The 13,362-nt window shown below is 44.9% G+C and overlaps 2 protein-coding genes across 2 annotated transcripts; both read right to left on the bottom strand.

The window, feature by feature from the left end:
- Positions 1 to 346: 346 nt before the first annotated feature.
- LOC114596721 (prolactin-releasing peptide receptor-like) lies at positions 347 to 2,231 on the bottom strand. Its single transcript, XM_028728466.2, has 2 exons — positions 1,917 to 2,231; positions 347 to 1,764 (listed from the first exon to the last, which is right to left on the bottom strand). The coding sequence occupies exon 2, from the start codon at positions 1,641 to 1,643 to the stop codon at positions 612 to 614; it is 1,032 nt and encodes a 343-aa protein (XP_028584299.1). The 5' UTR covers positions 1,644 to 1,764; positions 1,917 to 2,231; the 3' UTR covers positions 347 to 611.
- A 9,153-nt stretch (positions 2,232 to 11,384) lies between these two features.
- On the bottom strand, positions 11,385 to 13,135 carry LOC114596719 (prolactin-releasing peptide receptor-like). Its single transcript, XM_028728464.2, has one exon. The coding sequence runs from the start codon at positions 13,133 to 13,135 to the stop codon at positions 12,083 to 12,085; it is 1,053 nt and encodes a 350-aa protein (XP_028584297.2). The 3' UTR covers positions 11,385 to 12,082.
- Between the last annotated feature and the right edge of the window lie 227 nt (positions 13,136 to 13,362).

The following is a 13,362-nucleotide window of genomic DNA, read 5'->3' on the forward strand; positions in this document are numbered from 1 at the left end:
CACCACACTGGCTCTCACACAGGCTCTTCTTATGTTCTTCTCCACTTCTCCCTCACTGCAGTGTTTCTCTTTGACCTCCTCTCACTGCTTAATAAAATTCACACAACTCTTTTTCCATTCGTTTCCTACCCTACTCTAATTCTAGCCAGTGGTGTGTGGTATATGACTAAGAACCTGCTTGACCAGGGTTCAAATCCCCACTCAGCCACGAAGCTCACTGGGTGACTGTGGACCAGTCTCTGCCTCTCTGCCTAATGTACTTCACAGGGTTGCTGTGGGGATTAAATGATGAGAAGGAGAACCACGTACACTGCCTTGAGGAAAAGCGGGGTGCGTAGGCAATAAATAAATAAATAAATAAGGAACCCACCATTTGCAAAGCAGCAACAGTACTTGAAAGCAAGCTATATTGCGATAGGAAAGAAATTGTGTGCTGTTTGCCTTCATTCATATAATTAATTCTGGCTACAAGTTTTATGTGGCATCATTTGGGTTTCATTAAACTTAGCATCCAATACCCCTTGCGCATGCTCACATGTTAATTACAGTACAAAGAGAAACTTTTGACATTCATCACGAAAGAGGCCACAGCAAGTGGGAAAAGCCCATATTTACAGCACCACGCTAGCCACGATGCAATTGGTGGCTGGTCCTATTTTTTTCCTTGGCCAGGCGAACATTTTCTTCAGCTCCCCCCTGAAGCTGTCGTGCAGCCAGGCATAAAGGAATGCATTTGTGCAGGCAGACATCATAGCAAACCAGTGGCAAAGCAGCTGGATGAGATTGAAATACTGCTTGTCTATCAGCTTGATATCGATGTCCTTGATCACATTAAAGATGTGCAAAGGCAGCCAGCAAACCCCGAAAGCAACCACCACCAGGACCAGCAGGCGAAAGGTCTTCCTCCTCCGGGCTCGGTCGCACTCCGCTTGGTTCTGGGTGACGTTGCCAGGGACAACTCTGTTTTTCAGCTTGACGGATATCCTCAGGTAGGAGACAGAGATGACTGCCAAGGGCAGGACGTAGGTGAAAATGAGGGTGTTGTAGGCATAAGCTAAGCGATCTCTCTTCCTGTCAAACCAAAATTCTTCGCAGATGGAGAAGTCCAGCTCTGGAAACTCGGCATAGTACGTGCGCAGCAGGGCTGGGGCAGCCAGCACACAGCTCAGCAGCCAAATGCCAGCCAGGATATAGGTGCAGATTGGTATCGTGAGCCTCCTGCGGAGGGGATACACCATGGTGTAGTATCTGTCCACGGCAATGACAGTCAGGGTGAAGACAGACACAAACACCGTGACCGGCTGCATCAGGAACACAAAGTAACACATGAAGTGCCCGTAGACCCAGCCTCGGGGCTCAAAGGCATACGCCAGGGTCAGGGGGACACAGGTGGCACACATGAGCATGTCCGAAAAGGCCAGGTTGCCTACCAGGAAGTTGGTGACATTGTGCATCTTTTTGGTCTTGCAGATAACATAGATGAGGAGGTAATTCCCAATGATGCCCACGAAAACCACAAGGGAGTAGCAAGGGATGATAAGCGGCTTGAAGAACTGAACCAGCTGTAGCCCCAGGAAGAGATTGCTGGTGTTGCTGTGGGTTGCTGAAAGAAAGCTCTGGGAAGTCAGATTCTCCAGATTCATTGTCTTTTTCCTTTGCAGTTTTGGGTCAACTAGAGCACAAGCATACACGCACTCACACTCATTCACTTTGGGTCAGCTTGAATGAATAATAGAGTTGCCCCCATAGGGAATATATGCTCATCTGCAAAAGAAAAGAAAAAGCCTTGACAGCTGGGTGTGTTTTCTTTTTCTCCCAAGTGCAATTCGATTACTGATGTTCTCTCTTTCATTGCACATTAACCCAGTAACTTCATAAGCATGCGGTTTAATAGGTAAAAAAATGAGGGTACTTACAGCTGTTGTCTCCAGAAGTCATTTGATTTTCTCGTACATGTCAGTTTGCAACTACGGCTTCCGATTTATCTCCCCCGCGAATCCATGGCCAGCAGAAAGTGTGTGCATGTGCATGTGTATGAAAGAGAGAGAGAGAGAGAGGAGAGAGAGAGAGAGAGAGAGAGAGAGAGAGAGAGAGAGAGAGAGAGAGAGTGCAAGTGACCTGTGTGATATATCATAAAGCTAGAGAGCAATGCTTTTAGCAGCTTTCAGTACTTACTCATCACACATTTCTGCAGGGTATATCCCCATTGGCCAGCCACAGCATTACGTTGTTCCTTACGTGCCATCATTCAATCAGTTATAGTTTGTGAAGTCCAAGTTTTTCTCCTCATCCTCTGGTGCATTATCATTTTACAAAAAATAAATAGACCTGCTGACTTTAAATGAGTGGAAATAATACTAAAAGGCTGAAGAGCTATCAATGCCGCTACCACTAGAGGGACTCAGCTACATGAAAGTTGGAAAATCTGGTCTGTGGATCATGAATATTGAAGAATATTTAATTATGAGTGAGTGTCAGTTTCTCTCATTACTAGGCATTCCGTAAAACCAGAATTCTAACCTCTGGGTTGTTTTCATATATTCAGCCCAGCTGTAGTGCAAAAGAAAATAAGCAAAGTATATTTTGAATCTGATGGCTTGACAGTTCTCAAAGTGGGATGACATTTTTGGTTTCAAAAGATGTTTGGTTGCATCGTGCTAGGGAGTCTGGTAGTTCATTTATTCCTTATTTAGTATTTCAGCATTTAGGGATTGTCCACCCTTCCTTTTACTCCATGCTTTCCAGGCACGACCCATGCTTAAAGTTCAGTGTCTCAGCACTTTTTTGTTGTTCCGGAGTGTTCCCCATGAAAAACCCACTCTCTGCTGCTGATCTGGAGCAAACAGTAACTTCTGGAAAACCTGAATTGCAGTTTATTGTGCTTCAGCTTTAAAGAGAGGAGTTTTCATGCGGAAAGCTATAGGGCAGGGGGGGAGAGAGCTTGGACAAAGAGCTGTAAAGCCCAGGTCAGTGCCTGGAAAGTATGAGGCAAAACTTAACTGTGGATTATTTTGACTTTTGTATTCACACTGTTACTCTTTCTGCCTGTTATCCATTGCTATCATTCTTTTGTCTGAAAATGATCCCCGTAAAAGACTTCCAGATCAAATGATCCCAATAGAATACTTTGCCCCCTCCCCTGTAGAACAAAGGAGGGAAATGTGTTTTAATGTTTGATTGTTTTTACCAAGTGATAAACCATGGCCACGATGTCTTTCTGCAATCTCACAGATATTATAATTATCAAAGTAAGTCCTCCCTGTGATGGCCTGGGAATCAGATTCAGAGGCTGAACCTGAGGAATCCCAGCCTGCACAGGAGTCCCCGCCTCCAGGACCGGCTGAGCCGGGGCTGGGGCTTGAACCTGAAGAGCCCTCACCTGTGCCGGATCCTCAGGAGCAGACACCAGCTGAATCTGCTCTGACTCCAGAGGTGATCAAGGACCCATTGCCTGCAGGTGCTCCACTCTCAGCCCCGTCAGGGGAAGGTGAAGTTGCCTCTGGGTCCAGTAACCCTCCAGCCTCTCCTGAGCTGCAGAGGCTCAGGGCAGAGAGGCGGAGGGAACTAAGTTCCCACAGGAGGAGTGCTTGCCTCCAGGCCAGGAGAGGCGAGTCACCTGTGGACTGGGGCCGCCCTATGCCTCGGGGCAGATAATAGCCAGTCAGCCCCAGCCCCAGGTTGCAGGAGCAACATTTTTGGTAGCCTGTTCCTGCCTGCACCCTGTCCTGCTCTTCTGCCAGAGTTCCTGACCTCACCTGACTCCTTGCCTTGGACCCCGTTTCAGCCTTGACGGACAGCCCCCATACCACACCCCTGACCTCGGACTGGACTTGGATCATGCCGCACTGTAACCCCCCGGGACCAGCACACTCCCATTTTCTCCCACCTCTTCTTGTTTTGTATTTGGTATCTCGGGGCATGAATGAATCAAGATCAACAGTAGACGCCACCGTATCAGCACAACGTTGGGTGGATTACTACACTGAACTTTTTGGAGAACTGACAAGGCAATCACCCGATGCCGAGGTGATCATTGATCAGTCAAATTTTCCAGAGTGGCAAGGGGTGACCCCTGCAGGGATAAAATCTCTGATAGAGAGCTTAAAACTAAATAAAGCGCCAGGTGAAGACATGATGCCACCAGAGCTAATTTAAGACACATATGGACTGGTGGCAACCCATCTTGGCTAAGCTCTACACCTACATAAACAATACAGCTCAAATGCCAGCTGGTTGGAAATTGAGCATCATCATGCCAATCCAGAAAAAAGGAGATAAAACCCTTCCCCAAAACTACCCCCCATTAGCCTGCTGGATATCCCCTCCAAACTCTATGCTCGTCATCTGCTCACCAAAGTACTTAGATGGCCATGCCATTATTTGCTTTACAAAATAGGGGGAAAAAACAAGAACCAGTAATTTGATTTATTGTAGTTCAGAGTTCACTTTATAATCCCATGCCCATGGACACAATACTAAACAGCTCAGATCACAAAGGGAGTTGCCTTTTAGTCTTTGTCTACCAAAGTTAATGGAGTGAGGTTGTAAACAAAGCTCTCCTGAAATGAAAATAAACAGTCTGGAGGCTGGAATGCAGGCTGTGGAGATAGAGAGACCTTTGCTTATACGTCTGCCTGGATTATTTCATATTTTCTAAGATGCTGAGCCTGTGCTGGGCAGCACAAGACATTGTATGGATATTTTGGCTCTAACATTTGATATATTCTGTTTTATTTTAAAGAGTTCTGCCAGACAGAGCCATCTTTCCCATTGGGTTTACTGGCGTGTTGCACCAGGGCACCATCCTCTCAGGGGCGCCCCAGCGAGTTGGGGAGCTGTGTGGCTTTGCCGGCGGCCTTCCCTTTCTCTCCTGCACTCCCTCCAGCTGCACCCTGTCAACCATAAGGCTGGCGGATGTGCAGCTTCCTTCCCAAGCCCCCGCGGGAGGAGAGCGATTCCCGCAGAGGCTTGGGAAAAGATCGCCAACTCTGGGAAACAGGGGGTGGGGCACTGGAGGAATCTTTGCACCAAGGCATCAGATATGTTTAAGATGGCGCTGCTGCCAGTAAAAGTTTGGATAACATTTTTATGGATAATACATTTATTTCAAAAGAAGTCCATTCTTATGTTTCCAGTCGCTTCAAACTGAGCAATATTAATACATATCTGCAACACCCACATCCTCCCTTACCTCTGTGTATTTTTCCAGGCTGACATTTACAGCGAATCGAGCAAACTGAAAATTAAACAAGCAAACACCCACAAACTTTGCCTGTCCATGTGCAGGACGCAAGTGGAGGAAGACTTGTGAAGAATCCAGTTGAATACTTGTATGAATTATTGAGCTTCTTCAGTGGCTTATGGCCTTTTAAACATGATGCAGTAGGTTCAGTGGTGGCCTGCTAGGAGAGGTTTTTGTTGTGAGGCATTTTGAGGGTAAAATTGCTTGCAGCCAATTATGGTAGGCCAGTCCATGAAGCTGCCCAGAGCATTGGCTGGTTGTATATTACTGAATTATCTTTGTTTGTGAGGCCCACAAATGTGGGCAAGGTGCTTTATCAGGTTCATGGAACCACATGTTCAGTGGATCCTTGCCTTTCACAACTTATAGCCTCTAGTAGGGAGAAAATGAATGAATAGGTCCAGAAGTCCTTTTAGAGAGAAAGTGGTCCTGACATTGTTAAAGGACGTGCTAGTGCACCCACTGTGTGGATTTCCAGCAGCTCACAAATCTTGTGAAAGAGTTTTGACTCAAAACTTGCATTCTGGTCTGTATGCATCTGGGTGTGCCATGCATACAATGCATTTCTCAACAAAAACCAGGACACATCAATGGTTTCCTGGTCTGGAAGGACAAAGGCCTCAGTCCATTTGGGGTAGTCAATGACTACTAAAACATAATGCAGGTAAAATAGCTGTTCAGGGCTTTTTCTCTCTTGAATTCTTTATATAAATTAAAACTTAATGCAAAATGGTTGCCCGATTCAAACTCGTGGAAGCTGGTGCATTCCCTTCATGAGAAAGTTGGAATTTACTCATTTGCCGGGCTAATCCATGCTAACAGCATTCAGATCACCACTGTATGGGGACATATTACAGAATTTACAATACAGGCCTGAAAGGTAGTGTGCCCATACTCACTATAGAATGTTTCAGTAGCCATGTTGCCACAGTGGTGCTAAATATTGGATTAGCTTAACACTGCAGGCACAAATGTGCCATTTTGATGCAGCAGATTAGCACAAATACTTAGTAGTGAGGAGTCAGGAATTCAAGAGGAAAAATAAAATAGCAGAACATTGTTTAATTTCTAATCATGTTCCAGACCGTCACCATCCTTCTGACTCCAAGCAGTGTCTGTAATATTTCTGCCCTCTCTTCCTCTCAAAATACTTATTAACTCTTCTTGACATTATCTGAACCTCTGGCTGTGGGCCACCTACCAGTAAACTAGAGGATTTTGGCTTTAAGCTGATTTTAGTTCAATTAGAATAAATTGACTTAAATACAATACTCTGTAACTGGATTCCGGATTAGACTGTGGGCCGTTTCTGTGATCACAGCAGCATTTGTTCCCCTCCAGCCAATGTAATCAAGGCTGAATTGGACTGTATTTGCTTCCCACCTTCTACATACTGAAACCTCTTTGTGCAGAAGGGGCCTCACAGAGAACATAAACAGCCAACTAGCATGTGCAAACCCTCCCTGAATACCTGTTTTGTGAATCCAATGTCTTGTGAGACTACCAAACAATTCCTGCATATTATTTAAAGTTTAGAGTAGCGAAAGACTTCAGCAAATAGGTATTCTCAGATTCTGGTGTCTGTCATCAATTAATTAGTCAACAACCGTAAGAAAAAAGAATCACTGCTGTAGCTGTTGTGAAAATGTTCTCTAAACTGGCTGCAAACTGAAACTCTGGAGAGAGACTGGCAATTCTCCCCTGTTGACTGACACAATTAAAGCATCACAGGTCTGTTCCTCTCTGGCTGCTAGTGAAGCTACTGATCGTGTATTAGACAAGATGGCAATCTGTAGGTGGCTGGGAGATAGGGTGCTTTATTCGTCCAACTACTGAGCTGAATTCACACAATCTCCGTCTCCTGCCTCTAAAAATAAATGGACGAATCTGCTGTCGCTTGGCAGGCTACAAAATTTTGCCTTGAAACAGCAGACTTTTAAAGATGATGACAGTGATGATTTCTTTATCTCCTCTTTTCTCCCAGATCCACAGGGGAGCTCACATGCTCCTGGCACAGTAAACCTTTGGGGTAGGCTATGGCCAGGGTTAGTGATTGGCCCAAAGTCATCCAGTGAGAATTGTAAGCACCCAGTTTTAAAATATACAATAAAACAATCCCTTTTAAAACAACACAGTAATTAAAACAGGCGACCCAGTCTGAGAGCTCAGGGGAATGCCTGCATAAACAGGTGTGTCTTCAAAAGACAGAAGAATGCCAATATAGATAGGGCTTTTCATATATCAACAGGGAGTGCATTCCACAGCATCATCAGTGATAGAGCCCACCTCTGCATCACAACAAACCATTAGCCAGATATAATAATAATAATAATAATAATAATAATAATAATAATAATAATAATAATTTATTTGTACCCCGCCCATCTGGCTGGGTTTCTCCAGCCACTCTGGGCGGCTTCCAACAAAGACCAAAATACACTAAGATGTCACACATTAAAAACTTCCCTGAACAGGGCTGCCTTCAGAAGTCTTCTGAATGTCAGGTTTATCTCTTCGACATCTGATGGGAGGGCATTCTACAGGGCTGGCGCCACTACTGAGAAGGCCCTCTGCCTGGTTCCCTGTAGCTTTGCTTCTCACAATGAGGGAACCGCCAGAAGGCCCTCGGCACTGGACCTCAGCGTCCGGGCAGAACGATGGGGGTGGAGACACTTCTTCAGGTATACTGGGCCAAGGCCATTTAGGGCTTTAAAGGTCAACACCAACACTTTGAATTGTGCTTGGAAACGTACTGGGAGCCAATGTAGGTGCTTGCTTTCTGCTAACCTGTAATAAGGAAAGAGGAACTATGGGCTATTATAGTCAGCTCCTGCCTCCCTTTTGTGAGCCTCTTATACTGACCTTTACAGTATCTTGAAGACCTTGTGCCATCAATTTCCCCTGTATTTGCTCATGGCTTTGCATGTCAGCCTGCCTGAAGGAAAAGGCTGGAAGGCTGATATTCACAAAAATGCAGAGAGGCATCACATCTTCCCAACCACCTGCTGTGATATCCAGCGTAATTTGAAGGTTTTCTTTGCTGTTAACACCTTGGAACAGAGATCTGTGCTATTCATCAGGATTTAAAAATCAATATTTCATTTTGTAACAGGAAAACAGGCCACTTTCTCCATCCCAGACATGTGCTAAGTGTGGTTTGCACTTTTCATTTAGGCTATCAGAAAGGGCTTGCTAAACCCAGGATAAGTGGGTGACTCATTTCCAATGTTTCCTGGACACCAAGGAATAAAGAGACACCCCTCCAGGCCTTGGTTCCAGTGAGGGCCACAACATTACTGATAGTAAAGACTTGCAGCAGAGAAAAAGGTAGCATGCACAATAGCTAAAATGGTTACTGCAGGCATACACTCTTAGTCTGAGGCAGCAAATGCTCAGCCACCACTGACCTCCAGTTAAAATAATAATAATAATAATAATAATAATAATAATAATAATAATAATAATAATTTATTATTTGTACCCCGCCCATCTGGCTGGGTTTCCCCAGCCACTCTGGGCAGCTTCCATAGAAACCAAAAATACACTAAAATATCACACATTAAAAACTTCCCTTAAGATGTCTTCTGAATGTCAGGTAGTTGTTTATCGCTTTGACATCTGATGGGAGAGCGTTCCACAGGACGGGCGCCACTACCAAGAAGGCCCTCTGCCTGGTTCCCTGTAGCTTTGCTTCTTGCAATGAGGGAACCGCCAGAAGGCCCTCAGCGCTGGACCTCAGCGTCCGGGCAGAACGATGGGGGTGGAGACGCTCCTTCATGTATACTGGGCCGAGGAAATTTAGGGCTTTAAAGGTCAACACCATCACTTTGAATTGTGCTCGGAAACGTACTGGGAGCCAATGTGGACTTTCAAGACCAGTGTTATGTGGTCTCGTCGGCTGCTCCCAGTCACCAGTCTAGCTGCCGCATTCTGGATTAGTTGTAGTTTCCGGGTCACCTTCAAAGGTAGCCCCAAGTAGAGCGCATTGCAGTAGTCCAAGCGGGAGATAACTAGAGCATGCACCACTCTGGCGAGACAGTCCGCGGGCAGGTAAGGTCTCGGCCTGCGTACCAGGTGGAGTTGGTAGACAGCTGCCCTGGATACAGAATTGACCTGCTGTGGACAGCTGTGAGTCCAAAATGACTCCCAGACTGCGCACCTGGTCCTTCAGGGGCACAGTTACCCTATTCAGGACCAGGGAGTCCTCCACTCCAGCCCGCCCCCTGTCCCCCCAAAACAGTACTCCTTGCTGGGATTCCAGGATCAGTTTAAGAACTAGTTTGGGCTCCTCATAGCTGCACATGTCTCACAGGAGGACAACCCATGTCTATCACAACCCCTTGCTCCTTTGAGTGAGTCAGCCCAGCAGTCCTCAGGAAGGTTCAGGAAGGAAGCGTCCATTCTCCAAGTCAACATAAGAAGAGAAGGAGAGCCCGCTAGGTCATGTCAGTGACCCATCTAGTCCAGCATCCTGTTCTCCCAGTGGCCAACCAGATGCCTGTGAGAAACCTCCAAGCAAGGCCCAAGTATAAGAGCAGTCTCCCTTTCTGTGGGTTGCAGCAACTGGTATTCAGAAGTCTTAGTGCTTCCAACTGAGGCATTTATTCATGGCATAGAGCCTATGCATTAAGGGCACACCTATCCACTTATCCATGAATGTCTGAGGGAAAGTTTTGTTGATGTTGCCAGTGTTGTTTTAAAGGGTTGTCTGTTTCTCACAAGTAGCTGAACCCAGATAGAAATGATTTCCACCAGGGAAGAGCAAAACATGGGAATACCTTTGGCTTTTTTCAGCTTCTGTGCCCCCTAAACACGGCCCAATCTGATGTGGCTGCTCTTCCTTCCTTTATCACAATTAGGCTGCAAAAAGCCTTCCTTTCCTGTGTGCCTTGTGGTAAGACTTAAAAGCTAGCTCTAAATATTTCCGCTTTTAAAAAATCCTATAATAGGAGTTTGAAACAAAGAAAACAGGGGGAAAGGTTTTACTAAGGGTTATAATGACTGTTCTATAAACTCTGGAGAATTGTTATGTGGACTTACATACAGTATACTCATCTTTGCTTTGTTAGATTTCATGAAGAAAATGAACCAGAGTGACAGAAAACCTCGGGGATAAAGTTGTGTTAGCTTTAAAATCCACTTCCCTATCCCAGCAAAACCAATTTCCCCTCTTATCCACCTGCGTAACAAGCTCCCACATCCAAGAGGGTTCAGGCTGATGTCAAGAGTTTGCCTGACATAATAATTCAATAACCAGTGATTTGATAACCAATTTAGCAGCCACAGAAGTGGTTTGTGGGTATGAAAATGTTGAGAGGACTACTTGACCTGACATGGGAGATATGTGATTCACATCTCAAAGGTCCTGCTATAATAAATGACCCTGACTGAGAATAGCCTAGAGTATGTTTCATAACCATACTCATTTAATATGAAATATTTAATTCCCATTCTTGCTGAGTTAGGCAGCATCAACATCTATAGGGCCAAATATTCCCCATCTCTGCTTTAGATACAGCACCAAATGTCATTAACGTCTATTGAAAGTGTCTACCATTCACAGGGAACATTGCCAGTGCTTGCCAGTGCTTAATAGTAACCCAGTAATCCAGAAAGCAGTTAAGAATATGCATTACTTTCTGAACTGTAAGAGTAATTGTATGCCATTGCTCATGACCTGAGGTTATTTGCATGTTTGTTAACAAAATCGTACAGACACCTCTGTCATAGGGCACTTTTCTCTTATGGCAAATTTCTAATAAAATTTTCACACTCTTAGAAATCAAAAGGGTGTTTTGTTTTAATGTAGAGTGCAAAGGTAAGAGAAACTTGCTTTTCCGGCACTTGTCACACTGAAATCTATTATCACTCAATGCAAATCCAGTTGATTTCTCTCTGTTCAAATATATATCTGACAATGAGACCTGGATGCAGGTCTTGTATCACTTACATTCTGTCCTGGTCTTCTATGTCATCTTAAAGTTCATGTAAACATCCAGTTTAACTTCTGGTATGTGTTTCAATAAGGTGTCATTTTATCAGGTAGAAATCACCACCATTGTCCTTTTTATTTCACAATCACACGAACAACATATGTATTCCAAGATAATGTGATCAAGAGAGTCTTGCTTGAAGTCTAATGTTCAGTAAACCATGTCTACACTGCTCAGATCTGATGTGCAAATTTGATAAGAGTGAGAGACAGAATTCAGCATTTATTATCTCCAGGCAATCGCAAATCATGAAAACAGTATAAAGTGCAGAAACCTCTGCAAGTGTAGCTTGAAATGCTGGCATTTCCCTGCAGTCTGAATACGACTCCATTGTCATAATTAGTTATAAGCTATGTATTATACATGCAGAACTTTAAGACATAAACTAGATATTAATGACATTCACATCCCTTATAAACAATGTTCTGCTACACCGTGGCAAAGCAAGAAGTGAAATTCCTACACCCACACACTTTCACTGATACTGATTTAATGTGCAATGTTCTTGTTGTTTTTAAAAAGCCAACTCTTAATTTCTATTCTCCCCCTTTCAGTGTTCCTTTCCCCCCAATCCATCCATCTGCAGAGTACGCTATGAATTTACTTTACACCAGTGGCAGCCAACATGGTGCCCTCTAGCTCTCCAGCTTCCATTATCTCTGATCATTAGCCTTGCTGGCCAGGGCTGATAGGAGTTGCATACCAACACATGTCACATTGCATGGAGTCATGGTTTTTGCCAGCATAAGGCATGCTGTTATTTGGAACTTTTATTTTGCACCTAGACCTTAGAGGCTCGGGATGATAGACCCAAGATCAGCTGCAAAATCAGCTGTAGGAGAAGTGATCAGATCACAACACTTACAGTCACACTTTGCCCAGAAGGAGCTACTTTTCTATGCCAGACCACTAATTTCTTAAGCTCTTCTCTAAAGCTATCATGGAGCCAGGCATATATGAAGGGGTTGTAGCATGCTGAACTCATGGCAAACCAGTGGCAAACCAGCTGGACCAGGCTGAAATAATAAGGATCAATTGCATTTATGTTAATGTCCCGGATGAGATTGAAAGTGTGGAGAGGAAGCCAGCACACCCCAAACACCACTACTACCATGACCAGCAGGCAGAATGTCCTCTTCCGCCTGGCTCTGTCCCAGTCTGCCTGAGTCTGAGTAACACACCCTGGCACAACCCTGTTCTTCAGCTTGAGAAAGATCTTGAAGTAAGAGATCAGAATGGCTAGCAAGGGGAAGAGGTAAGTAATCAGCAGCAGGCACAACGCATAGGCTTGTCGCTGGCGCTCTTGCTCTCCCCAGAATTCCTCACACAGGATGACACCCTGTTGATGCAGCTCCACATAATAGGTGTGGGCCATGGCTGGTAATGCCAAGCAGCAGGAGAGAATCCAGATGAAGAGGACCATGTAGGCACTGAGCTGCAGAGAGATCCGGCGTCGCAGGGGGTGCATGATGACTATGTACCGGTCCACGGCGATGGTGGCCAAGGTGAAGATGGAGATATAGACTGTGACCGGCTGCATGAAGTAGACAAAGTAGCACATTGCGCTGCCAAATATCCAGCCGCGTGGCTCGAAAATGTAGGCGAGAGTCAGGGGGACGCAGGTTGTGCACATGGCCACATCCGAAAGGGCCAAGTTCCCAATGAGGAAGTTGGTGACGTTGTGCATCTTCTTCACACGCAGGATGATGTGAACCAGAAGGCAGTTGCCTACCATCCCAATAATGACCACACCTGTGTACATCAGAATGATCAACAGCTTCAACCGTTGCACTAGCTGCAAACCATGGAAAACCATCAAGGTCCCATTCATAGCAACGTTGTAAGCCACTGGAGTGAAGTTGGTCGGAATGGTACCTGAACCTTCAAAGAACTCAGACATTTGGCCTGCAGGATGATAAACCATAGATATTAGTGAGTTCTCTGTACCCATTGTTACAGTGTTTAGTTAAAGAGCATCTGTGATTCAAAATAGTACATCTATGTTTACAACCTCAATAATGTCATTAATATTAATGTAATAGGGAGAAACGTATAGAAATTAATTTAATTTTGTCATTTGATTATTGCCATTTTTTGTCAGGAACAAGGGAGAGCAGAAGGGGAAGG

This window comes from Podarcis muralis, chromosome 6, assembly GCF_964188315.1.
Source record: "Podarcis muralis chromosome 6, rPodMur119.hap1.1, whole genome shotgun sequence".
NCBI classification, from domain to species: Eukaryota; Metazoa; Chordata; class Lepidosauria; order Squamata; family Lacertidae; genus Podarcis; species Podarcis muralis.